This window comes from Theobroma cacao, chromosome 2 (genome assembly GCF_000208745.1).
Source record: "Theobroma cacao cultivar B97-61/B2 chromosome 2, Criollo_cocoa_genome_V2, whole genome shotgun sequence".
NCBI classification, from domain to species: domain Eukaryota; kingdom Viridiplantae; phylum Streptophyta; class Magnoliopsida; order Malvales; family Malvaceae; genus Theobroma; species Theobroma cacao.
The window spans coordinates 2,346,857-2,374,849 of NC_030851.1; the positions used below are offsets into that span (position 1 = coordinate 2,346,857).

Sequence of the window (27,993 nt, forward strand, 5' to 3'; positions counted from 1 at the left end):
TCTATTACTATGTCAGAAGGAAAGATGAGCTAAGAAGAATCAAATGAAAAGACCAGCTTCTATTATGGAGCAGAATGGTCCAGCCAACCAGGCACAGAAAATGGGAGACGAGGATTCACGTGAAGGGTGTTTATTTATTTGCTTGAATCTTTTCTAATGATTAATCAATCACTCGGTTCAAGTGACAAACCTACCTTACGTATCAACTAAGTAGTCATGGTTTCAAGAATTTCTTTGATGGGAGAAAACTAGTTGAGTGTACCAAGTTTCAGTGTCCGAACATGTTGATCAAATGGAGAAGCAAATAGCCATCATCGGAGCTGGTATTAGCGGCCTCCTCGCATGCAAGTACACCCTCTCAAAGGGTTTCCATCCGACAGTTTTCGAGTCCCAAAGCAGCATCGGAGGAGTTCGGACCACAGCACTTGAGAGGACAAAACTTCAGACCTCAAAACAATTTTATCAGTTCTCAGATTTTCCATGGCAATCTTCAGTCGCAGAAGAGTTCCCTAGCTAGCATCAAGTGCTGGAGTATATTGAAGCTTATGCCCATCATTTTGACTTGCTTCGGCATGTCAGATTCAATGCCAAAGTCGTTAGCATTGACTTCGAAGGGCCAACGGATGAAGAGATGCGATCTTGGCATCTCTGGGGTGGGACTGATGAGCCCTTCAGCTCCAAAGGAAAGTGGAATGTTGTAGTACAGGACACCCAGAATCATTCTACAGAGGTATGTAATTAAGTTTATAATCATAAAGCTCAACAAGAACAAAGTGAACGAGAAGAAAAGATAATGTCCTGACTTGGATGAATTTTCTTTTAAATGTGAAATTCAGGTTTACCAGGTGGACTTTGTAGTCCTTGGCCTAGGCCGGTTCAGCGGCATTCCAAACATTCCATCGTTTCCTCCAGGAAAAGGGCCAGAAACCTTTCACGGTGAGGAAATACACTCCATGGATTATGCTGCCATGGATTACAAACTTGCTGCTAAATGCAACAAAGGGAAGCGAATTGTTGTCGTTGGACTCCAGAAATCTGCCTTGGACATCGCAATGGAATGTTCTACAGCAAATGGTAAGATTACAAAATTTCTTTAGTTCTAAGATGTATGCAAAACTCACAGGCTGGATTTTCTGACATGAAGTTTCAATCTATCCTGTTTCCAGGCGTAGAACTTCCTTGTACAGTATTATACAAGACCGAACGTTGGGGCGTCCCCAATTACCTTCCATGGGGAATGCCGCTAGCTTATTTATACCTCAATCGCTTCTCAGAGCTTTTGGTTCATAAGCCTGGTGAAGGCTTCCTCCTTAGTTCATTGGCAACAATTCTTTCACCTCTGGTAACTAATAAAATTTCTTATCTAAAGCACATCTTGAGCACCTTCAGGAAATTAACTGCAGCAGACTGAAATCGGTTCTATTAACTGCAGCGAACTGAAATCGGTTCTTTGCTATTAAACAGAGATGGGTATTCTCAAAATTCGTCGAGAGTTATATCAAATGGAAACCTGCCTTTGGCAAAGTTTGCGATGGTACCAAAGCACAGCTTTCATAAAGAAATTAGCTCCTGTTTGACCTCAACAGTGCCAAAAAACTTCTATGACAGAGTTGAGGAAGGAAGCATCTTACCGAAGAAGACCCAAAATATAAGCTTCATGAAGAAGGATAATGGTAGATGACGAAGATTCACCTCTAAAGACAGATTTGGTGATACTGGCTACTGGATTCAGGAGAGATAAAAAGCTTAGAGACATTTTTGCGTCCCCCACTTTTCGAGACTGCATGGCTGGCTCACCTGAAGCAAGAGTTCCAATCTACGGGTTGAGAATCTTAACCAGCTACATGTTCAAACCATAGTTTCATCAAATTAAACCAGTAACCAGAAAAAGAATAAAGACTATGAGAACTAACTCATATCTCTTCAAACAAGATGGATTTCTAGGAGCAATGAAGCTTGATGATAGGAAAATGGCAAGAAAAAGGCTCACGGGGTACTAAGAGAAATGGAGTAGCCAAGCACTTTTCCCTCAAGGGTGGTGGACAAGACACAGTGAAAATGAGCTTCCATCCCCCTTTTTCTTTGTTATGGGAGATCTCTTGAGGCAAGAGCCTTGAAATGGCTTTCATTTCCCATTTTTTCATGCATGGGCGGATTGGCCAATGTCACCGTCCTTTTCTATTTTTTTTAATCACATGTCATTCTATGTAATTTCTTATTTTGTTATTAACGTTGCTTTTCAATGGTGGCACGTGCATGCAATGTTTCATTATCCATTCTTTTATCTTTGATTAGACTGCCTTGCCTATGCATTGGTCCACATGATATTTTTTTTGTTTATTTCATTTTCATTTCATTTTACATGCATTTCATTTTCATTTCCTTTTAATGTCACTTTATCATCAAATAATATTTCATACATATTTCCTTTGCTAATAGCCTTTGCCACCCCATGCACCAATAAAATTTCATGCATTTATTTCTTATTTGGCCTCCCTCACAACCAATAGAATTTCATGCACTCTTTAATTTATTTCTTTTATTCTTAATCCTTTTTCTACTAGCATGTGTACCTACTCAAATTTCATGCATGTCTTTTTTTTAATAAAATATTATTTAATTTTTTTCTCTTTGTCATCTTTTATATGATGGGGGTCTCATATGTCCCTCACTAAACTTTATCTTTACGTACAATTATTTATATGTAACTGTAACTTCACATTATAGGAATCTTATATGTCTTTCATTAAAAATTATCTTTTAGAGGGAAAAAAGTCTGATGGTTCTAGAACTACTTAAAAGTATTATGGTCACCGACAAGATTAAAAGAAATTTTTCTTAATTAACCATGCATGTGTGCATGACTTATTTTATTATATATTAAAATACCCATTTAATGATTCTTAACAGGGGTACTTAACATTTGCCTTGCTAGTATCAGTAGCTAGCACTACTGGCACTGCTCCAGAGCAGAGTTATTTAATATTTTATTAACCAAAAATCAAAGTTAAAGTTCTGCATTGAATAAAGTGATTAAAGGAAAGTAGATTCAATTGACCTTGGATCTTGCAAAATAAAAAAATCGATTTCTTTTCCAATGCAAGATTCACTGAAGGACACAAAAGGAATTATGCTAGAAAGAATTACCACTAATAATCTGAGTTATATATTTCAATGCATAGAAAGTAATAAAATATATATTTATATATATATACTAAGTAGTGTGTGTATATATATATATAATACTATTTATAATGAAAATGACGGATGCAGCCCCAGTTATGCTCCTGTTGGTGACTTTATCTTCTATTTTTTAATGGCAAAAAGGGGTTAATCAAAATCAAGAAGATCAAAGACTTGGAGCACCAGTTTGAGGGGGATGATAGTTTATTTATTTGATTCCTGAGGATCTTAGGCAGAGTGCTATATAGAGAGAGAGGCAAAAAGGCAGGCTATATCGATAGAGTATCAGACAATTTGGCAATGGAGAGGCAGGTGGCAATCGTTGGAGCTGGAATAAGTGGCCTCCTTGCCTGTAAGTACACCTTGTCGAAAGGTTTCCATCCAGTTGTTTTCGAGTCCCAAAGGAGCGTTGGAGGGGTATGGACCCAAACGCTGGAGACTACAAGGCTCCAAACCCCCAAGTCAGTTTATCAGTTCTCAGATTTTCCTTGGCCATCTTCAGTCACAGATGATTTCCCTACCCAACACGATGTCTTCGATTATGTTAAGGCGTATGCACAACATTTTGACTTGCTTAAGCACATCAAATTCAACACCAAAGTTGCTGGTATTGAGTACGAAGGCCCCCCTGATGAAGAGATGCGATCTTGGAGTTTATGGGGTGGCACTGGTGAGCCCTTTAGCTCCAAAGGGAAATGGAAGGTCATCGTGGAAGACTTGGAAAGCCTTTCAACTGAGGTATTTCTCATCATAATTCAGAGGATAAATAGTGATTTATATGACAAAAAAAAAGTTATCATAATTCCGAGACTTGTGAAATTCATTGCAGATTTACCTAGTGGACTTTGTAATCATTTGTGTGGGGCGGTTCAGTGGTCTGCCAAACATTCCAGAATTCCCCCCAAACAAGGGCCCGGAAGCATTTCGTGGTAAGGTAATACATTCCATGGACTATGCTGCCATGGATAATGAAAAGGCTGCTGAGTTCATCAAAGGCAAACGAGTCATTGTCGTTGGGTTCCAGAAATCTGCTTTGGACATTGCAATGGAGTGCACTTTTGCAAATGGTAATTAGAATTTAATCTGAACTGCTGGAATTCATAGTTCTTTCTACATTAGACCAAGTAAAGTTTGCTCTTACCTCTTCGAGAACCGATAAATTTTGTGGACTTCATATGGAAAGGAACTTGTGATCATGTCTCAATGTGTTTGGTGTCGTTACAAGGAAATAAAATTTCTTTAAATTTCATTAGTTTTCAGGGGTGGAAAATCCATGCACAGTTTTCTACAGGACTGCACACTGGAATGTCCCTGATTACCTTCCCTGGGGGATTCCACTTGGATATATGTATCTTAACCGATTCTCAGAGCTTATGGTTCATAAGCCTGGTGAAGGGCTTCTACTTGGTCTCTTAGCTACAATTCTGGCACCGGTGGTAACATTGCTCTTCATTCTTTACACCTTGCTATGTTCTGTTTTACTTTTTATCAATGAGCAATGTGCTTGCTCAGAAGCAAACGACAGTTTATCTGTGATTTCTATATTTGGATGGAACCTGCAAATATCAGATGACACCATCCATTTATTTTCTTCACTCCTATTGTTTCTTCCACTGATTACTTGTAATTATTTGACAGAGATGGTCATATTCAAAATTTGTTGAAAGTGATATCAAAAGGAAGCTACGTTTAGCAAAGCATGGCATGGTACCCACACATAACTTCCTCCATGAAATCAGTTCTTGCTTAATCTCAACGGTCCCAGAAAAATTCTATGACAAAGTTGAAGAAGGAAAAATCAAACTGAAAAAGGCTCCCAGCTTTAGTTTCTGTCACAATGGCGTTCTGGTGGAAGGTGAGACTACACCTGTTGAGGCAGACGTGGTCATCTTGGCCACTGGATTCAAGGGGGAGAAAAAGCTCAGAGACATTTTCGTGTCCCAAACCTTTCAGGACTACATAGCTGGATCACCTGATGCTGCAATTCCACTCTACAGGTTAATTTTTTTTCTTTAGGCAGTCAAGGAACGATTGTTCCGTAATTACTTAGATCAATTCTAATTAAATTTCTTGTTTGATCACTGATCAGGGAGTGCATTCAACCTCATATACCCCAACTAGCCGTGATCGGATTCTCTGAGAGTGTGTCGAATTTGTACACCTCAGAGATAAGATGCCGATGGCTAGCAGAACTTCTTGATGGCACATTCAAGCTGCCTAGCATCAAAGAGATGGAAAAAGATGTGACAAAATGGGATGAATACCTGAAACGATACTCGGGTGAATACTATCGTAGGAAATGCATTGGTGCTCTTCATGTTTGGTATAATGATCAACTCTGCAAAGATATGGGATGGAACCCCAGGCGGAAGAAGGGATTCTTTGCTGAACTTTTTGAGCCTTATGGTCCCTTGGATTATGTCCCCTTTTCAGCTGCCTCTTAGCCATGGGTTTTCTCATCTTTCATCATCTTGTTTTATGAATTTCATTCGTGTTTGTCCCCCTCTTTCAACGGAATGAGTTTGGTTTTGCTTCATGATACTTAAGGTAGCGTTTGGTACTTTACAATACAATATGATTACAAGTAACGTGATTGTATGTAATGTGATTGCAAGTAATATGATTACAAGCAATGTGATTGCAGAGAAGATAACATTGCAGTGTTTGGTATATAAGTAATGTAATGATTAAAATACAGAGAGATAATGTTGCAGTGTTTGTTTTATAAGTATTTTATAAGGTATGTAATGTTGATTTTTTAAAACTATCCTTATATATTCAAATACAAGTTTAACATGTATATTTTATTGTTAAATTTTATATAATGTCATTTTTAAATATATTTTTAATTAAATATATTTTTTTTCATTTCTTGTTACAAGTATATATTTTATTTTTAATATAATTTTTTATATTGTATATTTTATTTTAAATTTTTTTTAGAAGATAATATTTTATTTTTATTTCTTAATACGTTTTATATGTATACATTAATGTGATAGTTTCCTCTCTCGTAACCAATAGCAAATTGGCAATTAAATACCCATAATTCTCAATCTCTAATTAATTTCTTTTGAAAATATCATAAATTCAAAATAACTTGCTATCAAGCTAAAACAAAATATCAAGCATAACATCACCAAAACAATATAACTGAAAATCATAAATAAAGTTCCTTGATTGATGCTCTAAACCAAAAGTCATAAAGTTCTAATAAACCAAAATTGAAGTCACCTAAAAGATAGACACACCATTGTTAAAATACAAAAGAGTTCAAAGTTAATAACACTGTTAAAGTTCACCATAAATTGATAACTAGTTCTTTGCAATAACAATACCCATCATTTAGATAGAGCCACTAAGCAAAGCCTTCACATAAATTTTCTGCAACTCCTCTGACAATGAAAATAGATAATTTATTTTCCACATATCACTAGAGATGATATGTCCAGCGTTAACAATTTCTTCAGGAGTCAAACCTTCAACTCCCTGAACTATCTCAACTACACACTTTTTCAACCTCGCATCTTCAGCCATGAATTGAAAACAGCTTGCTAATTTATCAATTCCTTCCCTTGCACCTTAACAGATTTCTCCAATTTTATCCACACTAGATTGGAATGCATGAACAATGTTGTCACCATTACTTTTTGTCTTAGTTTTTTTGTGACTCACCTCTCTGTCACCTTGCTTTATAGTCCTTCTTCTAGCAGCAGTGGATCCCTCACTATTGGTAGCTTGAGTAGGAGAAACATCATCATCACCATTGTCATTTTCATCAACATTCAATGCACTGAAAGCTTCTGAAGCTACCCTTGTTGTTGTAAATGCAACTTCCTTAGTTTCTATGTTCTCCACTACATCAACTGGTGACTCCGCTCTTTCCCCAGTTGCTCTATCCTTCCCAAATATAATGGCTAATGGATCAAAGTGAGGGAAAGGCTTGTTTCTAAGTCCTGCAGTAGCTGGGTGACTCTATATATATAACCATATACAAAGCATCAAAAAACCATGCAAAACAAATATATGCCTACTTTAGAATATAATAATGTTGTAAAATAAATTAGAATCATTATCTTAACCTAACCAATCCAAACATCATCATCACAAGTAACACATTTCTTGACATCATCCCAACCGAATCCAGAAGCGGAATGCGATATCATCTCAACAATTTCCCTATATTGTGTCTTCAACAACCTCATTCTAGAGTTAATATGGGGGATAGCCTTTATGTTGCAATTTGAGATCTTTTCTTTCATCCATTTCTCAAGTTGTTGCAAGTAACCAGGCTTGAATGTTCCATTATCTCTACCCCAACTTTCTTCATTCATAAGATCAATGCAGCAGTCAATTAAGACTCCATCTTCAGTAGGTGTCCACTGATGGGTGGATCTTTTGCTTGCCCTTCTTAATCCTTGAGATGATGCAACTTCCATCTACAAGTATAAAACATAATATAGAAACAGTATAATAACAAATATATAGTATACAATAGTTAATTAAAAATTAAAGAAGAAACATAACTTATCTAATTAAGAACAAATACAAATATGTCTCAATCAACACAAATTTGAGTTATTACAAATAAAGCATACAACATTTGTTGAACCAAATAAAAAATTAAGTTTCATTTGTAGAAGCTATCCAATCATTCCACATTTCTTGTGCCAAGTTATTTCTCCAAGTAGTCCATGCATTTGATGTCTCAATGTATTGGATCGTATCTGCATTTTCCATCACTTCTGATTCCATATACTCTTCATCCATTTCATTCTCAAATGGATCATGTGTCATTTCTCTCTTAATGTGATTGTGTAACAATGCACAAACAGAGATAATTCTACATTTTGTTTTCACTGGGTACCAAGACTTCTCTTTAAGTATTGCCCATCTCATCTTAAGGAATCCAAAACATCTCTTAATAACATTCTTAGCACCAAAGTATTTTTAATTAAACAGTTCTTTTTTTAAACGAGGAGTGCGATTTTGTCTCCATTCATTCAAATGATAACGTTGACCTCTATATGGAGTTAAAAACTCCTCTCTATTTGTATACCCAACATCACATAAGTAGAAAAAACCTATGATAAAAAATTTATTTTTAGTCCATCACTCTAAAATAGTTAATAATTGAATGTATATTTTCCTCATACCTTTTAGGACTTTCAATCCATTTTTTCTAGATATTGCATCTCGAAGAACCCTAGAGTCTGAAAGAGAACCCTCCCATCCAGGTAAGATATATATGAATTGCATATCCTGTGAACATACCCTTAACACATTTGTAGCAATTTCATTCTTCCTTGTTCTGTATCTAGGCTTATCAATTTCCAAGGCATTGACTTTAATGTAAGTTCCATCTAAAGCACCTAAACAATTTTATTATTTCCAATAGAATAATGACAAAAATTATCCTTTAGTTGCATTTTTAATAGATTCTTATACTCAAGCTGTAAATGTTTAAGAAATTTTAGTTTACCTTAAACCATTTCCATCTGAAGTCAGTTGAATACTCGGGTACAGGCTCTGGCTTCTTTAGCAGTATTGATTGCAATCTTAAAACAGAATTCAAAACTAAACCAAAATGCCTACTCACTGTCTCACCACTTCTAACAAATTCTCTCTTATGATCCTATTCTTTGCATGATGAGAAATGATGTACAAAAAGATAGCTACCATTTCCTCAGCATTCATATTTTTTGTTGGTGTAAGCCTACCAATGCATTGAAGCATATTACATAATTTATACAATGCAACTCTATCCATTCTAATATTTTCAATGCATGTTAAATCAGAATCAAATACCATTCTCCTAAAATTCAATTGCCTAACAATATGTCTCCTATAAGTATTAGTTTTGGATCTTTTACGCTTTCTAGTATACATTAAAATATGATAACATCCTTGAACCAAAGTGTTAGCTAAAAGTATCATGTTGAACAGCTCAATGGCTAATACAATAGCAGACACGATCGTTGCAATTTGCTCTTGAGAAAACCCTTCCATTGTGTGAACTAACAATATAAAAAAATAATTAATATAATGAAATATAAATATTATATAAAAACAGCATATAGTAAGCATAAAGTTAACTTTTCATGTCCACCTTACAAATATTCAATTTATTCAATTTATATAAAAACATTATATAAATACATATTCATTATTTTTAAGTTAACTTTTTGCACTCTTTTCTTGCACCCTAAAATCTAAAAAAAAATTACAATGGTTTTCTACTGTCAAGACCAATTTTACCCTAAACAAAATAAAAAAATGGGAGGTCAAATCTTAAAAAAAAAAAGGCAAAAAAAGAGTAAAAATTCAAATTCAGTGTTAAAATGAGGTTTTTTGGGGTCAAAACGGTGTCAAACTGCCTTCTGCCATTTGTCAACGCATAGATCTCGAAAAGTTACATGGATTCAAAAAAAAATCACCCCGATCAGACAACCGAGCGCAAAGTTACGACTTTTTGAAGTTGAGTAGGGGAAGAGATTCCTATATAAACCAACGGGGCATTTTGAAAGATAAGATGTTTTCACTATGTACAGAAACATGTGACACGTCATGTACAGAAATATGTGACACGTCATGTATAGAAATATATGACATGCCATGTAAAAGAACATGTGACACGCCATATACAGAAACATGTGACACGTCATGTAAAAGAACATGTGACACGCCATATACAGAAACATGTGACACGCCATGTACAAAAACATGTAACACGCCATGTACAGAAATATGTGACACGTCATGTACAGAAACATGTGACACGTCATGTACAGAAATATGTGACACGTCATATATAGAAACATGTGACATGTCATATACAAAAACATGTGACACGTCATATACAAAAACATGTGACAAGTCATGGTTAGGTTGTTACACGTCATGTTGAAAAAAAATATTGTTATTACACGTCATGTATAAAAACATGTTACACACCATAGTTAAAAAAGGTTATTACACGCAATATTGGAAAAAAAATATTGTTGTTACACGCCATATTGAAAAAATATTGTTGTTACACGCCATATTGAAAAAATATTGTTGTTACACGCTATGTTGAAAAAATATTGTTGCTACACGACATATTCAAAAATATTTTATTACACGTTAATGCTAAGTACGAGTTCTATTCAAAGCCAAGATCCATGGATTTGGCAATGCTAGGTACGAGTTCTGCTGCTTTCAGCATTTCTAATTGGATAAAAGTTCTAATTAGATGGAACTTAAAAACTATTTGATTACCCATATTTTGTTGAGGGAATAAAAACCAAAAATTGCAACACCAAAAATTACAACCAAACACGCAGCATTTTATTTCATCACAATTACCTGTGCCTTTTGTTGAAAATTAACTCAGAAATCCAACCTCTCTTGCCGATCAAGGGCCAAATTGTTTCAGCTATAAACCCTAAAATACAAATAAGAAGAAAACTCAAATTAACACAAAAAAGTCATATTAAAGAGTACAAGAAAAAGATAAAAAAAAAAAAAGAGAAAGAAAAAGAAGAATGAGAAATTTTAACCAACAATTTCAGATGATGAAGTAGCAGAGCTAGAAGAAGGATGAGCGACTTTAGCAAAATGAAGAAGAAGCAGCAGAAACTCCAAAAATGACGATTTTGCTTCTAGTTTTTGAGTAATTTTTTTAAAAGATGATAGGTAAAAATGTCTTTAAAGATATTACAGACTGTAATATAATATGATTGCATTGGTTTTGGACTGCAATCACATTACATCAATTGGCTGCAATGTGATTGCATTACAATCTTACATTGCAGTGGTCTGTTACAAAACAAACACTGCAATATAATTTAATTGAGCATATTGCAGAGAATGTGACTTTACATCCTTTATACCAAACGCAACCTTAATACGAAACACGATGTAAGAATAATTGATTTTTTATTTTGGGTAATAATAAGAATAAGAAATATTAATACTATTTTATTTAAATTATATTTATTAAAAGGGTAATATGTCTTTTAAATTGAGGATTGCTTCACATTGATTTTAATTTAAACTTGTTTTACTTTTTCTTTTATTAATTTATTTTTCTTTGATTCATGTCACGTGATAAGTTCGTAATTCTTACATGTAATAAAAATATTAAAATTATCACAATTTCACATTTCTTAAATTAAGAATATCTTTAATATATAAATATAATAAATCTTTTCAAATATTATTAATAAATTTTAAATAAGATATTCGGAAAAAAATTAAAAAAAATAGGGAATATCCAATAAATATTTCCCACCAGCGAACCGGTAGCTATTATCGAAGGCCATAAATATCTCGAACCGAAGAGGCCCAATGAGAATATCTCGAACCGAGAACCATGCCCAGGGAGACATATGCTTGTTTGTTTGTCTTTACCTCAATACGCCTTTTTAGCCATAACATTTGCATGGGTTTATTAAATCTAGTCTATTTTTGGTTTCCATCGGTGGAAAAGACTTGAGCTCTAGTTATAGTAAGTCTAGCGGCTGTCTATTACTATGTCAGAAGGAAAGATGAGCTAAGAAGAATCAAATGAAAAGACCAGCTTCTATTATGGAGCAGAATGGCCCAGCCAACCAGGCACAGAAAATGGGAGACGAGGATTCACGTGATGGGTGTTGATTTATTACTTAATTCTTCTCTAACGATTAATCAATCGCTCGGTTCAAGTGACAAACCTACCATTGGACCACAGCACTTGAGACGACAAAACTTCAGACCTCAAAACAATTTTATCAGTTCTCAGATTTTCCATGGCCATCTTCAGTCGCAGAAAAGTTCCCTAGCTAGCATCAAGTGCTGGAGTACGTTGAGGCTTATGCCCATTATTTTGACTTGCTTCGGCATGTCAGATTCAATGCCAAAGTTGTTAGCATTGACTTCGAAGGGCCAACAGATGAAGAGATGCGCTCTTGGCATCTCTGGGGTGGGACTGATGAGCCCCTCAGCTCCAAAGGAAACTGGAATGTTGCAGTACAGGCCACCCAGAATCATTCTACAGAGGTATGTAATTAAGTTTATAATCATAAAGCTCAACAAGAACAAAGTGAATGAGAAAAAAGATGATGTCATGCCTTGGATGAATTTTCTTTTAAATGTGAAATTCAGGTTTACCAGGTGGACTTTGTAGTCCTCGGCCTAGGCCGGTTCAGCGGCATTCCAAACATTCCATCGTTTCCTCCAGGAAAAGGGCCAGAAACCTTTCACGGTGAGGTAATACACTCCATGGATTATGCTGCCATGGATTACAAACTTGCTGCTAAATGCATCAAAGGGAAGCGAATTGTTGTATTTGGACTCCAGAAATCTGCCTTGGACATCGCAATGGAATATTCTACAGCAAATGGTAAGATTACAAAGTTTCTTTAGTTCTAAGATGTACGCAAAACACACAGGGTTGGATTTTCTGACATGAAGTTTCAATCTAATCCTGTTTCCAGGCGTAGAACTTCCTTGTACAGTATTATACAAGACCGAACGTTGGAGCGTTCCCAATTACCTTCCATGGGGAGTGCCGCTAGCTTATTTATACCTCAATCGCTTCTCAGAGCTTTTGGTTCATAAGCCTGGTGAAGGCTTCCTCCTCAGTTCATTGGCAACAATTCTTTCACCTCTGGTAACTAATAAAATTTCTTATCTAAAGCACATCTTGAGCACCTTCAGGAAATTAACCGCAGCAGACTGAAATCGGTTCTATTAACTGCAGCAGACTGAAATCGGTTCCTTGCTATTAAACAGAGATGGGTACTCTCAAAATTCGTCGAGAATTATATCAAATGGAAACTGCCTTTGGCAAGGGTTGGGATGGTACCAAAGCACAGCTTTCATCAAGAAATTAGCTCCTGTTTGACCTCAACAGTGCCAAAAAACTTCTATGACAGAGTTGAGGAAGGAAGCATCTTACCGAAGAAGACCCAAAATATAAACTTCATGAAGAAGGCATAATGGTAGATGACGAAGATTCACCTCTAAAGACAGATTTGGTGATACTGGCTACTGGATTCAGGAGAGATAAGAAGCCTAGAGACATTGTTGCGTCCCCCACTTTTCCAGACTGCATGGCCTGCACACCTGAAGCAAGAGTTCCAATATACAGGCTGAGAATCTTAACTAGCTACATGTTCAAACAATAGTTTCATCAAATTAAACCGGTAACCAGAAAAAAGAATAAAGATTATGAGAACTAACTCATATCTCTTCAAACAAGATGGATTTCTAGGAGCAATGAAGCTTGATGATAGGAAAATGGCAAGAAATCGGCTCTCGGCTACTAACGAGAAATGGAGTAGCGAAGCACTTTTCCCTCAAAGGTGGTGGACAAGACAAAGTGAAAATGAGCTTCCATCCCCCTTTTTCTTTGTTATGGGCGGACCTCTCGAGGCAAAAGCCTTGAAATGACTTTCATTTTTCATTTTCTCATACGTGCGCGGATTGCCCAAAGTCACTTTCTTTTTCTATTCTTTTTTTTATCACATGTCATTTTATGCAATCCCTTACTTTGTTATTAACGTTACTTTTCAGAGTGGCATGTGCATGTAATATTGTCTTATCTATTCTTTTTATCTTTGGTTAGATTGTCTTATCTATGCATTGTTCCATATGGTATTTTTTTTGAATTATTTCATTTACATTTTATTTCACATGTATTTTATTTTCATTTTCTTTTAATACCATCTTATCATCCAATAATATTTCATACACATTTCCTTTGTTAATAGCCTTTGCCATCCCATGAACCAATAAAACTTCATGCATTTATTTCTTATTTGGCCTCCCTCACAACCAATAGAATTTCATGCACTTTTTAATTTATTTCTTTTATTCTTAATCCTTTTTCTACTAGCATGTGTAACTACTCAAATTTCATGCATATCTTTTTTTTAATAAAATATTATTTATTCTTCTTCTCTTTATCATCTTTTATAGGATAGGGGTCTCATATGTCCCTCACTAAACTTTATATTTACGTACAATTATTTATATGTAATTGTAACTTCACGTGATAGAAATTTTATATGTCTTTCATTAAAAATTATTTTTTAGAGAGAAAAAAGTATGATGGTTCTAGAACTACTTAAAAGTATTATGGTCACCGACAAGATTAAAAGAAATTTTTCTTAATTAACCATGCATGTGTGCATGACTTATTTTATTATATATTAAAATACCCCATTTAATGATTCTTAACAGGGGTACTTAACATTTGCCTTGCCAGTATCAGTAGCTAGCACTACTAGCACTGCTCCAGAGCAGAGTTATTTAATATTTTATTAACCAAAAATCAAAGTTAAAGTTCTGCATTGAATAAAGTGATTAAAGGAAAGTAGATTCAATTGACCTTGGATCTTGCAAAATAAAAAAATCGATTTCTTTTCCAATGCAAGATTCACTGAAGGACACAAAAGGAATTATGCTAGAAAGAATTACCACTAATGATCTGAGTTAAATATTTCAATGCATTGAAAGTAATAAAATATATATTTATANATTTCATGCATATCTTTTTTTTAATAAAATATTATTTATTCTTCTTCTCTTTATCATCTTTTATAGGATAGGGGTCTCATATGTCCCTCACTAAACTTTATATTTACGTACAATTATTTATATGTAATTGTAACTTCACGTGATAGAAATTTTATATGTCTTTCATTAAAAATTATTTTTTAGAGAGAAAAAAGTATGATGGTTCTAGAACTACTTAAAAGTATTATGGTCACCGACAAGATTAAAAGAAATTTTTCTTAATTAACCATGCATGTGTGCATGACTTATTTTATTATATATTAAAATACCCCATTTAATGATTCTTAACAGGGGTACTTAACATTTGCCTTGCCAGTATCAGTAGCTAGCACTACTAGCACTGCTCCAGAGCAGAGTTATTTAATATTTTATTAACCAAAAATCAAAGTTAAAGTTCTGCATTGAATAAAGTGATTAAAGGAAAGTAGATTCAATTGACCTTGGATCTTGCAAAATAAAAAAATCGATTTCTTTTCCAATGCAAGATTCACTGAAGGACACAAAAGGAATTATGCTAGAAAGAATTACCACTAATGATCTGAGTTAAATATTTCAATGCATTGAAAGTAATAAAATATATATTTATATATATATATATATTCTAACCTATATTCTACCTAGATACTTTATTTACATCTAATACCTTAAAAGTAATTTTTTTTTAATTTTTGGATTTTTCATTTCTTTTCTCTTTTAAGTGCTCGAGAGACATTATTGAGTTCTCTGGATGACTGGATGGATGAGATTTTCAGTCATTTCAGACACCAGAACCGACAGCAAACTCAAGACTCTTGCTAGACATTTCCAAAGCTTCCCTCCCAAACTGTTGAAAACCAAAACTTCTATATTCGATTTCATCAAAACCCCAAACAACAGACACAAACTACATTTCTTCTCTCTTTCTATTTCTCTCCCCGTTCTTCTTATCATTTTGACAATGTGCAGGGAAAGCTTCACATTACTCAGGTACATTCTCCTGGTTTAGAAATTACAAGTTAAATAAAAGAGGAAATTTGATTCGATTTTTTGAATTTTGGTTTATGTTGGAATTTTAATTTTTTATAAAAATAATAATTAATGTAGCGGTAATGTTGACTGTAGTTTAAATGCTTGCTTTGAGGTTGTGACCCTTCTTTAGTGGAGTGATTGTCTGTATGGAATGGAATGAAGTTGAACCATTTACTTAGCATATGTTGGTCTATGGTTTGGTAGAGTTTAGGCTTTGTTCTCTGAATTGCATGGTTGCTGAGATTGCATGTGTGTTTTGATGGTTCTACATTTTTTTCCTGGGGTTAGATATTTCGCTTACAGTTTGCTAGTTGTTTTTTCAGCTCATTTTGTGCTTTGATTTCTTCTTTTCTTTGTTGGTTACAGCTTTTTATATTTATTTATGTTTCTAAATTGTAAACCATTGGGGTTGGCACTGGCATATCTATTTCTATCTGAATTTTTGGATGATTTGTCAACAAGGTCATTATATGTTTTAACACAATATTGCATATTTACTGTTTTTTCTCATAAAATATTGTTAATATCTCTAACAACATTTATCTATGCATTGTTGTTAACAATTACTTTATTGCTCAATTCATAGATGAAATATATTATCAAATTATTTAACTATTCAAAATAATTTTTAAGCTATACGTGTCAAACAGTAACTCCCGCAGGATAGCGCGGGTGAGTGACTAGTTTGTAATGCATATGATGGATGCAGCTCCAGTTATGCTCCTGTTGGTGTTCACGGGGATAGTTTATTTATTTGATTCCTGAAGATCTTGGGCAGAGTGCTATATAGAGAGAGAGGCAAAAAGGCAGGCAATATCGATAGAGTATCGGACAATTTGGCAATGGAGAGGCAGGTGGCCATCGTTGGATCTGGTATAAGTGGCCTCCTTGCCTGTAAGTACACCTTGTCGAAAGGTTTCCATCCAATTGTTTTCGAGTCCCAAAGGAGCGTCGGAGGGGTATGGACCCAAACGCTGGAGACTACAAGGCTCCAAACTCCCAAGTCAGTTTATCAGTTCTCAGATTTTCCTTGGCCATCTTCAGTCACAGATGATTTTCCTAACCAACACGATGTCTTCGATTATGTTAAGGCGTATGCACAACATTTTGACTTGCTTAAGCACATCAAATTCAACACCAAAGTTGCTGGTATTGACTATGAGGGCCCCCCTGATGAAGAGATGCGATCTTGGAGTTTATGGGGTGGCACTGGTGAGCCCTTTAGCTCCAAAGGGAAATGGAAGGTCATCGTGGAAGACTTGGAAAGCCTTTCAACTGAGGTATGAGAATCTTTCTCATCATAATTCAGGGGATAAATAGTGATTTATATGACAAAAAAAAAGTTATCATAATTCTGAGACTTGTGAAATTCATTGCAGATTTACCTAGTGGACTTTGTAATCATTTGTGTGGGGCGGTTCAGTGGTCTGCCAAACATTCCAGAATTCCCCCCAAACAAGGGCCCGGAAGCATTTCGTGGTAAGGTAATACATTCCATGGACTATGCTGCCATGGATAATGAAAAGGCTGCTGAGTTCATCAAAGGCAAACGAGTCATTGTCGTTGGGTTCCAGAAATCTGCTTTGGACATTGCAATGGAGTGCACTTTTGCAAATGGTAATTAGAATTTAATCTGAACTGCTGGAATTCATAGTTCTTTCTACATTAGACCAAGAGAAGTTTGCTCTTACCTCTTCGAGAACCGATAAATCTTGTGGACTTCATATGGAAAGGAACTTGTGATCATGTCTCAATGTGTTTGGTATCATTACAAGGAAATAAAATTTCTTTAAATTTCATTGATTTACAGGGGTGGAAAATCCATGCACAGTTTTCTACAGGACTGCACACTGGAATGTCCCGGATTATCTTCCCTGGGGATTTCAACTTGGATATATGTATTTTAACCGGTTCTCAGAACTAATGGTTCATAAGCCTGGTGAAGGGCTTCTACTTGGTCTCTTAGCTACAATTCTGGCACCGCTGGTAACATTTCTCATCATTCTTTTCACCTTGCTATGTTCTGTTTTACTTTTGATCAATGAGCAATGTGCTTGCTCAGAAGCAAACGACAGTTTATCTGTGATTTCTATATTTGGATGGAACCTGCAAACATCAGATGACACCATCCGTTTATTTTCCTCACTCCTATTGTTTCTTCCACTGATTACTTGTAATTAAAAAACAGAGATGGTCATATTCAAAATTTGTTGAAAGTGATATCAAAAGGAAGCTACGTTTAGCAAAGCATGGCATGGTACCCACCCATAGCTTCCTCCATGATATCAGTTCTTGCTTAATCTCAACGGTCCCAGAAAAATTCTATGACAAAGTTGAAGAAGGAAAAATCAAACTGAAAAAGGCTCCCGGCTTTTGTTTCTGTCACAATGGCGTTCTGGTGGAAGGTGAGGCTACACCTGTTGGGGCAGACGTGGTCATCTTGGCCACTGGATTCAAGGGGGAGAAAAAGCTCAGAGACATTTTCGTGTCCCAAACCTTTCAGGACTACATAGCTGGATCACCTGATGCTGCAATGCCACTCTACAGGTTAATTTTTTTCTTTGGGCAGCCAAGGAACGATTGTTCTGTAATTACTTTGATCGATTCTAATTAAATTTCTCGTTTGATCACTGATCAGGGAGTGCATTCAACCTCATATACCCGAACTAGCTGTGATAGGATTCTCTGAGAGTGTGTCGAATTTGTACATCTCAGAGATGAGATGCCGATGGCTAGCAGAACTTCTTGATGGCACATTCAAGCTGCCTAGCATCAAAGAGATGGAAAAAGATGTGACAAAATGGGATGAATACCGGAAACGATACTCGGGTAAAAACTATCATAGAAAATGCATTGCTGCTCTTCATGTTTGGTATAATGATCAACTCTGCAAAGATATGGGATGGAACCCCAGGCGGAAGAAGGGATTCTTTGCTGAACTTTTTGAGCCTTATGGTCCCTTGGATTATGTCCCCTCTTCAGCTGCCTCTTAGCCATGGGTTTTCTCATCTTTCACCATCTTGTTTTTTGAATTTCATTCGTGTTTGTCCCCCTCTTTCAACGGAATGAGTTTGGTTTTGCTTCATGATACTAGACACGAAGCACGATGTGAGAATAATTGATTTCTTATTTTGGGTAATAATAAGAATAAGAAATATTAATACTATTTTATTTGTATTATATTTATTAAAGGGGTAACATGTCTTTTAAATTGAGGAAATTAAATTTCTTCACTTATTGTCAGTTAATTTTAATTTAAATTTATTTTGTTCTTATTTGTAAATTTTTATATTAATTTTTTTTCTTGATTTATGTTACATGATAAGTTCATGATTTCTACCCGTGCTAAAAGAGTATTGAAATGATGAGTATCTTATCATATATATACATGATAAATTTTTTCAAATATTATTAATAAATTTTAAATCTTGTAAAAAACAAAAGAGAATATCCAATGAATATTTTCCATCAGGGAACCGATACCTACTATTTAAGGCCATAAATCACATTGACCCGAAGGGGCCCAATGAGCATGTCTCGAATGAGAACCATGCCTAGGGAGACGTTTGCTCGTTTATTTTTCTTTACCTCTTTCCTGATTGAAGTTAGGAGGGTGGGATTCATACTCAATATGCCCTTTCAGCCTTAACATTTGCATGGGTTTATTAAATCTAGTCTATATTTGGTTCCCATCGTTGGAAAAAGACTTGAGTTCTAGTTATAGTAAGTCTAGCTACTTTCTATTACTATGTCAGAAGGAAAGATGAGCTAAGAAGAATCAAATGAAAAGACCAGCTTCTATTATGGAGCAGAATGGTCCAGCCAACCAGGCACAGAAAATGGGAGACAAGGATTCACGTGAAGGGTGTTTATTTATTTGCTTAAATCTTTTCTAACGATTAATCAATCACTCGGTTCAAGTGACGAACCTACCTTACGTATCAGCTAAGTAGTCATGGTTTCAAGATTTTCTTTGATGGGAGAAAACTGGTTGAGTGTACCAAGTTTCAGTGTCCGAACATGTTGATCAAATGGAGAAGCAAATAGCCATCATCGGAGCTGGTATTAGCGGCCTCCTCGCATGCAAGTACACCCTCTCAAAGGGTTTCCATCCGACAGTTTTCGAGTCCCAAAGCAGCATCGGAGGAGTTCGGACCACAGCACTTGAGAGGACAAAACTTCAGACCTCAAAACAATTTTATCAGTTCTCAGATTTTCCATGGCAATCTTCAGTCGCAGAAGAGCTCCCTAGCCAGCATCAAGTGCTGGAGTATATTGAAGCTTATGCCCATCATTTTGACTTGCTTCGGCATGTCAGATTCAATGCCAAAGTCGTTAGCATTGACTTCGAAGGGCCAACGGATGAAGAGATGCGATCTTGGCATCTCTGGGGTGGGACTGATGAGCCCTTCAGCTCCAAAGGAAAGTGGAATGTTGTAGTACAGGACACCCAGAATCATTCTACAGAGGTATGTAATTAAGTTTATAATCATAAAGCTCAACAAGAACAAAGTGAATGAGAAAAAAAGATAATGTCGTGACTTGGATGAATTTTCTTTTAAATGTGAAATTCAGGTTTACCAGGTGGGACTTTGTAGTCCTTGGCCTAGGCCGGTTCAGCGGCATTCCAAACATTCCATCGTTTCCTCCAGGAAAAGGGCCAGAAACCTTTCACGGTGAGGTAATACACTCCATGGATTATGCTGCCATGGATTACAAACTTGCCGCTAAATGCATCAAAGGGAAGCGAATTGTTGTTGTCGGACTCCAGAAATCTGCCTTGGACACCGCAATGGAATGTTCTACAGCAAATGGTAAGATTACAAAGCTTCTTTAGTTCTAAGATGTATGCAAAACCCACAGGCTGGATTTTCTTTGACATTAAGTTTCCATCTAATCCTGCTTCCAGGTGTAGAACTTCCTTGTACAGTATTATACAAGGCCGAACAGCGGGGCGTCCCCAATTACCTTCCGTGGGGAGTGCCACTAGCTTATTTATTCCTCAATCGCTTCTCAGAGCTTTTGGTTCATAAGCCTGGTGAAGGCTTCCTCCTCGGTTCATTGGCAACAATTCTTTCACGTCTGGTAACTAATAAAATTTCTTATCTAAGGTACATCTTGAGCACCTTCAGGAAATTAACTGCAGCAGACTGAAATTGGTTCTTTGCTATTAAACAGAGATGGGTATTCTCAAAATTTGTCGAGAGTTATATCAAATGGAAACTGCCTCTGGCAAAGTTTGGGATGGTACCAAAGCACAGCTTTCATAAAGAATTTAGCTCCTGTTTGACCTCCACAGTGCCAAAAAACTTCTATGACAGAGTTGAGGAAGGAAGCATCTTACCGAAAAAGACCCAAAATATAAGCTTCTGTGAAGAAGGCATAATGGTAGATGATGAAGATTCACCTCTAAAGACAGATTTGGTGATACTGGCTACTGGATTCAGGGGAGATAAAAAGCTTAGAGACATTTTTGCGTCCCCCACTTTTCAAAGACTGCATGGCTGGCTCACCTGAAGCAAGAGTTCCACTCTACAGTTTGAGAATCTTAACCAGCTACATATTCAAACCATAGTTTCATAAAATTAAACAAGTAACCAGAAAAAGAATAAAATATGAGAAAATTGTACACTCTTTTTCCAATTAAGGGTTTAAAGAATTGTAACTTAAAACTAACCAGAATAACTTAACTAGTTTATTGTGCCACCAGGGAATGTATTCATCCCCGAATTCCCCAGGTAGCGGTAATTGGGTTTTCAGAAAGCAATGCAAACTTGTTCACATCAGAAATAAGATGTAGATGGTTAGCAGAGCTTCTGGACGGCACATTCAAGCTACCCAGCATTAAGGAGATGGAGGAAGATGTGGGAAAATGGGATAAATACATGAAGGAAAATTCTGGCCAAGACTACCGAAGATCATGCATCGGTGTCCTTCATATCTGGTACAATGGTCAACTGTGCAGGGACATGGGACTGAATCCTAAGAGAAAAAAGGGTTTCTTTGCTGAATTATTTGAACCTTATGGCCCCATGGATTATGCTTCTTCCTCGTAAATGGAAAGATGCTTACTGCACTCAAACTTTATTTGGAGTAAATTTCACCTAGGTCACTGAACTTATATACCTCATTCCAACGTAAGATACCTTTATCTCAATGAGGCTTACGGTAATAACATTATGTTAATAATGTATTGAAAGTATAGCTCATGAATCATGGTTTTTAATATTTCGCTGTTTTATATATTTATGTACATGGTAACATATAATTTTCAATGATTACATTTGTTATTAGAATCTGCAACCACTAATAGATTTTTTCAGAAAAGAAAAGAAAATTTTTCTTTGAAAGTGAACGACTTATGTAAGATTAATACTAATAAAATTCAGAGTGATATGCTAATTAAATTTCAATGGAGACAAAGTAAAAACTTTCTTCAACTTTTCATAATCACATAATACTATAAAAAGAAAACAAAATTAGGATTTTTAATGGGCCAATTAACCCCATTGCAAATCCGTCCCTGTCAACATGGTAAGCTCACCAAAAACACAACAGAAGCAGTTGAATATACCTCTGAACTGTGGTTTTATGAACATACACTGAACTCAGCTCTCTCAAAGTCCCTATGCAGGAACCACCAAGGCCCCGTTTTTGATAGTATTCTGAAAAAAAGAAGAATAGGAAAGATAATTACTCAAATATATAGGTAATAAACTGCATACATTGAATATACAAAGCAATACTAATTTAGCATGTAAAGGGCACTGCAAGCAGTCAAAAACTTAAAAGAAAAGGTCAGGTACAGGTATAAAACATTGAAAACAACATATCAAGAAGGCCACATACTATTTACAAGAGATTGTTAGCAAATATATTTAACTTGTGTTGTGTGCATATGCACCCAATTTTTAAATACTTGTGTTGTAAGCATAATTGTTATAAATACTTGTGACAATTAACTGCACGATATTCTAAGAATATAATTTCTAATCAATTAGACCTTAAATGACAGCCTAAGACTCAAGCCTCCAAATAGATTTTGGAAGATGGAACATAACTCATGACATATAAACGCGTGTCAGTAAAATCTACCTGACAAATCCTGCTGTCATTCGCAGACCCATAAAGAGAGTCATGCCCAACCAAATTCCTCGAAGACCAAGAACTGTAGGAGCAAAGAGCAAAAATGCAGAAGACATCGCACCCACCAACATCTAGAAATCACATAAAATAAATGTTAGAAGAAGCAAAGTTCATGCCTAAAATAAGGGACGTTGAAATTTTTATGGTAGCAGTTTACCATGGAACAAGCTGCATATGGGAAGTCTGAGATACCATAATGGAGACCATCAAATATAAATGCTAAAGCATTTATTGGTTGACTAGCACTGACGAACTGTAACAATTTTTCAGAAGAAATCATCATTTACATATCAGGACACCAGAATCATGCAAACAAAGAAAGGGAGGAGTTTACTGGATATTGATTTGGATGCTTACCAGTATCCCAGTTTTAACAATTCCTAGAACTTCAGTATCTTGGGTGAACAAGGTGGCCAAAGAACCAAAGGATACACCCAAGATTGCAGCCAATGAAACACCTGTGACAAACCCTATCTGTACAACCATGCACGTCAAGTTAGTGAACAGTATTTAAAGACAGAACATCAACATAATGAGTCTAGATAGCCAATAAAGCCAAAACCAGAAACAGTGCGACAAGCAGAAAGCAAATGTAGAAACCCCAAGCAAAGCTTACCTTCAACACAAAGTTCGTAATTTCCTTCACAGTCTTTAATTCACCTTTAGATAGAGAACTTGCAATCAAGGCCTACAAGAAAATAAAGGTTAGGAAGAATAAGTGCCTCAATCCGCCAAATTCCAGGAAAGCTTAGAATATCTTCACACACACAAAAAAAAAAAAAAAAAGAGAGAATGATTTACTGCATGTTGTGTGTATAACTATTACCAAGGAGGTGAATCCAGGGGACCTATTTTACCAACAATTTATGCTGTCCCATGTTATCTCAGTGATTATTTTGGTCAAAATCTCAACATTTATATCACACACTATCACATGGGATGATAAATGAGTAGGTACCATCACGATAACAATTTAGAAAGATACTCAGGAGACTTATGTACCTGACCAGATGCTGCAAGTGCATCAGTAAGAAGAGATACAGCCAGCCATACTTGCATGCATATCTGATGTGCAGCCATAGACAATGAACCTTGACGAGCAGCCATAGAAGTCCCCAGTGTCATTGTTATTAGCACTGCAAGAGTTCTTCCTATAAGAAAACCACCTGTAGAAAACCATTTTCAGTAAGATAAAAAAATAAGTAGCATAAATAGATATATATCCAAGATCATAAAAGTGTAGACATCCTAAGTAGCAAAAGGATTTCAAAATGGAGGGCTACAATCATAATAACAAAAACTGTTTTCCTCATAGCACAACATTGTCTCTCAAAGCTAGTAAAAAATTACCAGATTTTATGTAGGTATCAAATTGCAATGCCCCCATCTTTGGAGGCATTAATACAACTCTCTTGTTTAAATACCTGATCATCAAAAAGGCAACAATGTACCTGATAAAAAAAATATTGCAGAGTCATTACCATGGGAAGCACAGTATTTAAGAAAAGAAGGGAATCAATGCCTGAAGCAGATATACTTACTGAGATAAAACAGTGGAGAGAGCTGCTCCAGTCACACCCATTCCGAAGCCATACATAAATAGGGGGAAAAAGAATATGGCTAATAAATTACCAACACCTGAATTTGAAGCAACCACATTAATTAGTGAAAAGGATATTCAGAAAAGCTATCTAACACATTGATCATTACCAACAGTGGACAACAAAGGAAATAACAACAAAAGATATTGCATAACGAACTACTATGTGCTTTGCACAAATCAACTCTACCATTCTTCTATACAGACTACTAGTGCTTCAATCTCCAAAGTCACTGTTAAAAGCTGATAAATGGTTGTTTATAAGAAAGAAAAGGAGGAGGCAAGCCATCCCAAGATGCACATACAAGATTGGGGTCAACCAGAATAGTTAGTGCCCAAAAAACTGGCGCCAGTTTAAACTATTATTAACCAGAAGTGGTTTTATTCCAAGAGGTAAAAGAGTGGGTACAACAGAATACATGTTAGGTTCTACTCTCCTCCCTGATAACACCTAGAAAATGAAAAAAGGAACAGGAATTTCAAATATTTTACAGTTTGATTTCTGAATCCTCAGGTGTCAGGCTTGTAAGTCTTCACTAAAATTTAAATGATTTCTACATACATACTGTTACTGATTATGAAAGGCCTACGCAGCAGTTTGCTACCAAATTTTAATTCTGCAGCTAAATGATTAACAAAGTGTCAACGCACATACATTACATTCCCTGTATTCTAAGATATTGAGTCAACAAAAAGTAGACACATAAACAGAACTCAATCCAGGCACACCCCTTCAATGTCAAACTAAATACTTGCCTAAACAAAAAACAGGAGTCTTTGTATCTTTAAACCCCCGAAAAATTCCTTGAAGAGCCAAAGAGACTACCACAGCAGGAGCACCAAGAGCTCTAAGAGAAAGAAATTGCTGTGCTGGAGCATGCATATCTGATGTCTGTTAAGAGGATAAAAACAGGAAAAGAACCTTCCACATTAATAACTAGCACAGTATTTTAGCAAAGAAACGATAAAAGATAAGCCAAAATAAATATGTCAATAAAACTAAACTTACAGAGGGTACTCCCATGAAATTAAGAAATAGTCCAGATCCCAAAGACAATACCAAGGCCTCAAAGATGCCAATCAAAACTGCTAGAACTAAAGCTGTAGACACTGAGGATAATTGCTTTCTTTCAGCTATACTATCCAGAGGCTTACCATTAGCACGCTCCCCTTCAACATAAAAATCAGTTACTCAAATATCAAGTGAAAATGTTCAGTCATCTACTTCTGTCAGAAAATTAATCAAAAGCCATCGTGCATCAACTGTCACCGTAAATTCACCTGCTAACAAATTTTCAACTGCGTTCTTTGAGATGTCTTCAGCAACAAAGGAAGTAGCAACACTGAGGAGGGGCATATTAAACAACTTTGATATTATGTTAAACACTGATACGGAAACACCAGCTGAAGCCAATGCCACAGAACCTGGAAAAAAGCAACAAAAGGAATCTGTCAATAAAGATAATAAAGCATTGATTTCAAATTTTGAAGCCTGAAAAATTGTGTGGACCAAAAGCAGATTCTACCAATTTTCAAAATTTCAATTACAAGAAACCGGGGCAAAACAATTTAAAAATACAAACTTATTGACTTGTAATGTGGAAAGAAAATTAATTTTTAAAGCGGCAATGTGTTGCAATTTGCAATAGAGATCAGATTACTGCAGAGCATGGTTGTAAAAAATCAATACATCCTTCAGACAACTATATGCAGGTGCCCCAGATAATTAAAAGCAAAGATGAAAAATGAAATCCACAGTCAAAAACCAAAACCAAATTTTTAGTCTTCTACCAAAGAATAATATCAATAGCAACAACAAATCAAAAGAAGGAAAATTAGCACTATTTTTGTGATTATAACAATGGGACAACAAATTAAATCAAAGATTAGATTATACTTAATCTTCCAATGTATGCTGTCTCCATCAGCTGTGCTAAGGGATCAATAGCCTGTCCAGCAATCGCAGGCAGAGAAAGCATAATAAGTTCCCTCTTGACATCCACCGATGTTCCTGTCACTTCACTGCAATGTATAAATTTCAAAGTGCACACCAGCACATAAAAGTCAGCAATAGAGTTTCAGAGCCCAGTCATAAAGGCAGAGGCTGAGAATGCAACAGAAATAGAGTGCCATGGTACTCAAAAAATTCTTGAATCTGGCAGTCGTCAGGATGAATAATACATTACATTATGTCACACACTATGTTACATTCACCATTTCTTAAAGTTTAGTTTACCGTTCTGCTAGCGGGCAAAAAAACATTATAATGCAAAGACTATCTCTGTGATTTTCATAGCCATTGCACAAATCAACCCACAGCAAAACTGCATATCATCTAAAGAAAGAATAGATATATATGCAGATATCACACACAAACATTAAGGAAACTAACCACTGCTCGCATTACTATACAACTTTAAAAACGATATACCTACAAAATTTGATAAATATATACAGCAGAATAAGCAGACAATGGGTCATAGAAGACTTACCGGGCATTGACATTTTCAGTTGAATTTAACAGGGCAGTATCCTCTTCTTCGTTCGACGCAAGTCTCTCCTCCACATCTTCCACACCAAAGTCAGACCTTAACTGATTGCGAAACACCGGAAAACGGGAATTTCTATGTGCCACTAAAGGTGACAACAACGAATTTCTATGTACTGCAGATAAATGGCAGTTTCGCACACCATCTGCGCAGCCCAATTCCTTCCTAAATTTACAAAATTCAGTTTGGTTTAATAAAGAATGAGAGCTTGTAGACTTGTTTATCTTGTTCCATTCCCTCTTCCTATTTGTCAATCCTCCAGAAATTGTAGGACCTTTGAAACTTGTAAGCATCATTCCCCAGAATTATCAGTTCTTCTACCTACCAAAACTGGAAAATTACATAAGACAAAATTAGATATTAATATGAAAAATTTTCATCTCAAGAAACTTTACTTTTAACACAGCAAGATAAGCGGAAGAAGGTAGAAAAGAAAGAAAAATCGAAATTTGATTCAAACCCAATCTATATAATTATCAAGTTTACATAAAAGCAAATTCCTTTTTTCGTTTTTCTTTTGGTTTTAACTTCAAATGGTAAAACTAAGAACAGAAATGTAACTCGAAAAAGAAACAGAGGAAACTGCGAAAACATCTGAATTACAACAAATTTCCACCATGCAATGATGGAAATCAAATTCCATTATTAAGACTAGAAACAAAATCTCCCGTGAGAGATTTTTCTGTTTGGTTCTCGAGAAAACGAAAAAAAGGAAGGACAAGAAATTACGTAAAGAAAAAGGAAGAGAAATGAAAGGAAATTGCTACCGTTCTTGGAAGTAAGGGGAGTGGGTAGGGTTTTAAAAAGTTAGGAAAAAAAATTTTAAAAAGAGAACAAAAGAAAGAATCTTTAAGCGGTTTCTCGTATCGCCATTGACGCCGTAGAGAAGTAGTTTCAACATTAAAAACACTCGGACGGTGAAACCGCGGAGCCGATAACAGCACTACTAGTTTTTCTTCTCTT

General features: G+C 35.7%; 3 protein-coding genes and 3 pseudogenes across 7 annotated transcripts; 5 read left to right on the forward strand and 1 right to left on the reverse strand.

The window, feature by feature from the left end:
* LOC108660609 lies at window positions 65-1,859 on the forward strand (annotated as a pseudogene).
* LOC18607417 (protein DETOXIFICATION 45, chloroplastic) lies at window positions 1,765-27,992 on the reverse strand. Of its 4 annotated transcripts, none has more exons than XR_001926676.1 (16): window positions 27,798-27,992; window positions 26,974-27,360; window positions 26,379-26,503; window positions 25,763-25,906; window positions 25,491-25,651; window positions 25,238-25,373; window positions 24,423-24,519; window positions 24,232-24,332; window positions 23,884-24,047; window positions 23,498-23,569; window positions 23,239-23,355; window positions 23,039-23,134; window positions 22,831-22,952; window positions 22,310-22,400; window positions 20,317-21,291; window positions 19,589-20,196 (listed from the first exon to the last, which is right to left on the reverse strand). XR_001926676.1 is itself a non-coding variant. In XM_018115491.1 (15 exons), exons 2-14 carry the CDS (start codon window positions 27,324-27,326, stop codon window positions 22,325-22,327), a joined length of 1,764 nt encoding a protein of 587 aa, XP_017970980.1. In that variant the 5' UTR covers window positions 27,327-27,360; window positions 27,798-27,992; the 3' UTR covers window positions 1,765-1,797; window positions 22,310-22,324. The 4 variants fall into 4 exon arrangements, 2 of the variants coding, with proteins under 2 accessions (XP_017970980.1, XP_017970979.1); XR_001926675.1 differs by having other exon boundaries at window positions 20,317-21,248; window positions 27,798-27,991; XM_018115491.1 differs by lacking the exons at window positions 19,589-20,196; window positions 20,317-21,291 and adding an exon at window positions 1,765-1,797.
* LOC18507214 (probable flavin-containing monooxygenase 1) lies at window positions 3,317-5,719 on the forward strand. The gene is made up of 5 exons (XM_018115492.1): window positions 3,317-3,921; window positions 4,013-4,250; window positions 4,444-4,619; window positions 4,822-5,180; window positions 5,273-5,719. The coding sequence occupies exons 1-5, from the start codon at window positions 3,484-3,486 to the stop codon at window positions 5,625-5,627; spliced, it is 1,566 nt and encodes a 521-aa protein (XP_017970981.1). The 5' UTR covers window positions 3,317-3,483; the 3' UTR covers window positions 5,628-5,719.
* On the forward strand, window positions 11,893-13,334 carry LOC18507215 (annotated as a pseudogene).
* LOC18507216 (probable flavin-containing monooxygenase 1) lies at window positions 15,417-18,955 on the forward strand. Of its 2 annotated transcripts, none has more exons than XM_018115494.1 (6): window positions 15,417-15,693; window positions 16,386-17,015; window positions 17,115-17,352; window positions 17,546-17,721; window positions 17,924-18,282; window positions 18,374-18,955. In XM_018115494.1, the coding sequence occupies exons 2-6, from the start codon at window positions 16,578-16,580 to the stop codon at window positions 18,726-18,728; spliced, it is 1,566 nt and encodes a 521-aa protein (XP_017970983.1). In that variant the 5' UTR covers window positions 15,417-15,693; window positions 16,386-16,577; the 3' UTR covers window positions 18,729-18,955. The 2 variants fall into 2 exon arrangements, with proteins under 2 accessions (XP_017970983.1, XP_017970982.1); XM_018115493.1 differs by having other exon boundaries at window positions 16,445-17,015.
* Window positions 19,740-21,954, forward strand: LOC18607415 (annotated as a pseudogene).

Coding starts and splice junctions, on each gene's coding strand:
- LOC18607417 (XM_018115491.1), bottom strand. CDS start 27,326: ATGATGCTTACAAGTTTCAAAGGTCCTACAATTTCTGGAGGATTGACA. Junction 25,907..26,378: donor AGCATACATTGGAAGATTAA/GTATAATCTAAT, acceptor GCTTTTTTCCAG/GTTCTGTGGCATTGGCTTCA. Junction 24,520..25,237: donor GACTCCTGTTTTTTGTTTAG/GCAAGTATTTAG, acceptor CTTCAAATTCAG/GTGTTGGTAATTTATTAGCC.
- LOC18507216 (XM_018115494.1), top strand. CDS start 16,578: ATGGAGAGGCAGGTGGCCATCGTTGGATCTGGTATAAGTGGCCTCCTT. Junction 17,016..17,114: donor TGGAAAGCCTTTCAACTGAG/GTATGAGAATCT, acceptor AATTCATTGCAG/ATTTACCTAGTGGACTTTGT. Junction 18,283..18,373: donor GCTGCAATGCCACTCTACAG/GTTAATTTTTTT, acceptor ATCACTGATCAG/GGAGTGCATTCAACCTCATA.
- LOC18507214 (XM_018115492.1), top strand. CDS start 3,484: ATGGAGAGGCAGGTGGCAATCGTTGGAGCTGGAATAAGTGGCCTCCTT. Junction 4,251..4,443: donor GGAGTGCACTTTTGCAAATG/GTAATTAGAATT, acceptor ATTAGTTTTCAG/GGGTGGAAAATCCATGCACA. Junction 4,620..4,821: donor CTACAATTCTGGCACCGGTG/GTAACATTGCTC, acceptor ATTATTTGACAG/AGATGGTCATATTCAAAATT.